Source organism: Camelus dromedarius, chromosome 1 (assembly GCF_036321535.1).
Source record: "Camelus dromedarius isolate mCamDro1 chromosome 1, mCamDro1.pat, whole genome shotgun sequence".
NCBI classification, from domain to species: Eukaryota; Metazoa; Chordata; class Mammalia; order Artiodactyla; family Camelidae; genus Camelus; species Camelus dromedarius.
Genome location: NC_087436.1, coordinates 40414093 through 40416000, shown reverse-complemented (window position 1 = coordinate 40416000; position 1908 = coordinate 40414093). Strand labels below are relative to the sequence as shown.

General features: G+C 47.4%; 1 protein-coding gene across 1 annotated transcript; it reads right to left on the bottom strand.

The window, feature by feature from the left end:
* Nucleotides 1–337: 337 nt before the first annotated feature.
* TRAM1L1 (translocation associated membrane protein 1 like 1) lies at nucleotides 338–1419 on the bottom strand. The gene is given in 2 exon segments (XM_031463065.2): nucleotides 338–1388; nucleotides 1390–1419. Coding segments are annotated over 2 exon segments (1080 nt in total). The 3' UTR covers nucleotide 338.
* Between the last annotated feature and the right edge of the window lie 489 nt (nucleotides 1420–1908).

The following is a 1908-nucleotide window of genomic DNA, read 5'->3' as shown; positions in this document are numbered from 1 at the left end:
TATGCGGAATTTTGTAGTTCTCTCTACAAATCATTAGGAAAACATTCAAAAGTAAAAAAAAGAAAAATATCGTGGTGAACCTAAACCATTTTGATGATAGTCTAAACCAAAAATTTTCCCACTCGTAATAATCATCTTCTCCTCAAAGGTCTTTATAAAAAATGCATTACATAGTACAAAAGCAAAAATCAAAGAAAGCACAGTTTTCAAGAACAGAAAAGTCTTCAGCAAAAAAAGGTAACTTATAGAAAAGGGGAGTCTTCTTTGGAGACACTAATCAATGAACTTGTTTATCATTATGAAGATTTTTCTTTCCTCTTATGTGGAGAGTCTCCTCTTTATGAAGGTACCACACCGTTTTCTGTTCCTTTTCTAGAAGACCTGCCTTTAGTCCGTTTCTTCTTCATACCTGGGGCCTGAAGAGGAGCATCTTCCTCCATCCACCTCTGAAGCTCGTCATTAAATAAATTCCATGTTATGTATGCTTGGATAGCGCAACTGGATGACAGAACAGCAATTTTAGCTGCCAACACGTTTACATTTCCAGTAAAGGCATCTGGATTCCCATTCTTCCCTCCAGCCAGGTGAAACCCAACACTGATGACGGAAGCAATTAAAGTTACAAGTCGACCCAAGATAAACACAATGGCCCACAGAGAAACCTCTTTCTGGTACTTTTCATCCTTAAAATAAAACAGGTCGCAAAGGTGGGAAAGGAATTCCACAAAATAATGCATCATCAAAAGCACCAGCCCCAGGTGATTCAAGTACAAGAGATAAGCTCCCTCAATGTGGAAGAGGTGAAGGCCGATGTGGACTACTTGACGTGGGAGATCTTGGTTTTTTATTCTCCGGAAGTAGAGTTCTGGAAAGGCATGAAACCAGTAAGCCAACTGAGAGATGTAGAAAAACTTCATCTGAAACGTCATCATGTCACGAGCCCTCCATAAGAGAGCTGGGTCTGACAGGCAGTTTTCGGAGACTAGAATGAATGTGCCCCAAATACAAGAGACCAGGTAGAACACACTAAACTGACCAGATTCATTAAATCTGCTTTGTTTCGCTTTGGGGAACTGTCTTCGCCTGGTAATTTTATCCAACACATACTCTTGAATTGTGGCGTGAATGACGATTGTCATCAGCATGTAGAAGAACACCGTGGCCAAATCTCTGATACCGTAATAGTAGAGGAACTTGGATTCCGTAGCTTGTTCTTCTGCGTCTGCTGCAGGGAAGGTAACCCCGTGCTGGAGAGTCATGAAAACGATGGATACTTCTGCTGTTCCCTCGAACATGAGCCCCAGCACGAAGAACAGCCCCATGCAGGCGACGAGGTCCGCATGATTCTGCAGGACGAATTCGTGGCTCAGGACTGGGGGGGGGGGGGGGGCTCCTGGTGCTCTTCTTACGAAGCGTCATGGTGGCGCTGCCCAGATGCTCACCGACGAGCGGCAGCTGCCTCCCGCCGGCTGCTCCTCACAGCGCCGCCGCCGCCGCCCCTCCGCGGGCTTCGCTTCCCATCCCGGAGCCAGTCCCTGGTCTCCGCGCCGCCCAGAAAAAAACTCAAAGAAGCGGACCGAGCAGGACTGAGCATGCGCACCAGGGGCCGCCGAGGCGGGGAAGGAAACCGAGCGCCGCGCCCCCTCCCCGCGCCGGGCTCGGGGTTGCGAGCGTGCGCCTTCCACCGTCACCCGCGCCTCCTGAAATCCACGGTCACCGCGCAGGTGCCCCTGAATGACTCGCCCCTGGCAACTTCCTTAGTCATCAGGACAAAGCGGTACAACTCTGGTTGTTCTTCACTAAGTATGTCACAAAATGATCACAGTCATATTGTCTGTGCCTCTAAGAAAACTGATTAATTCTATATTTGACATTATGATTATTTTTCAAAAAGGAGATGGGTGCTTT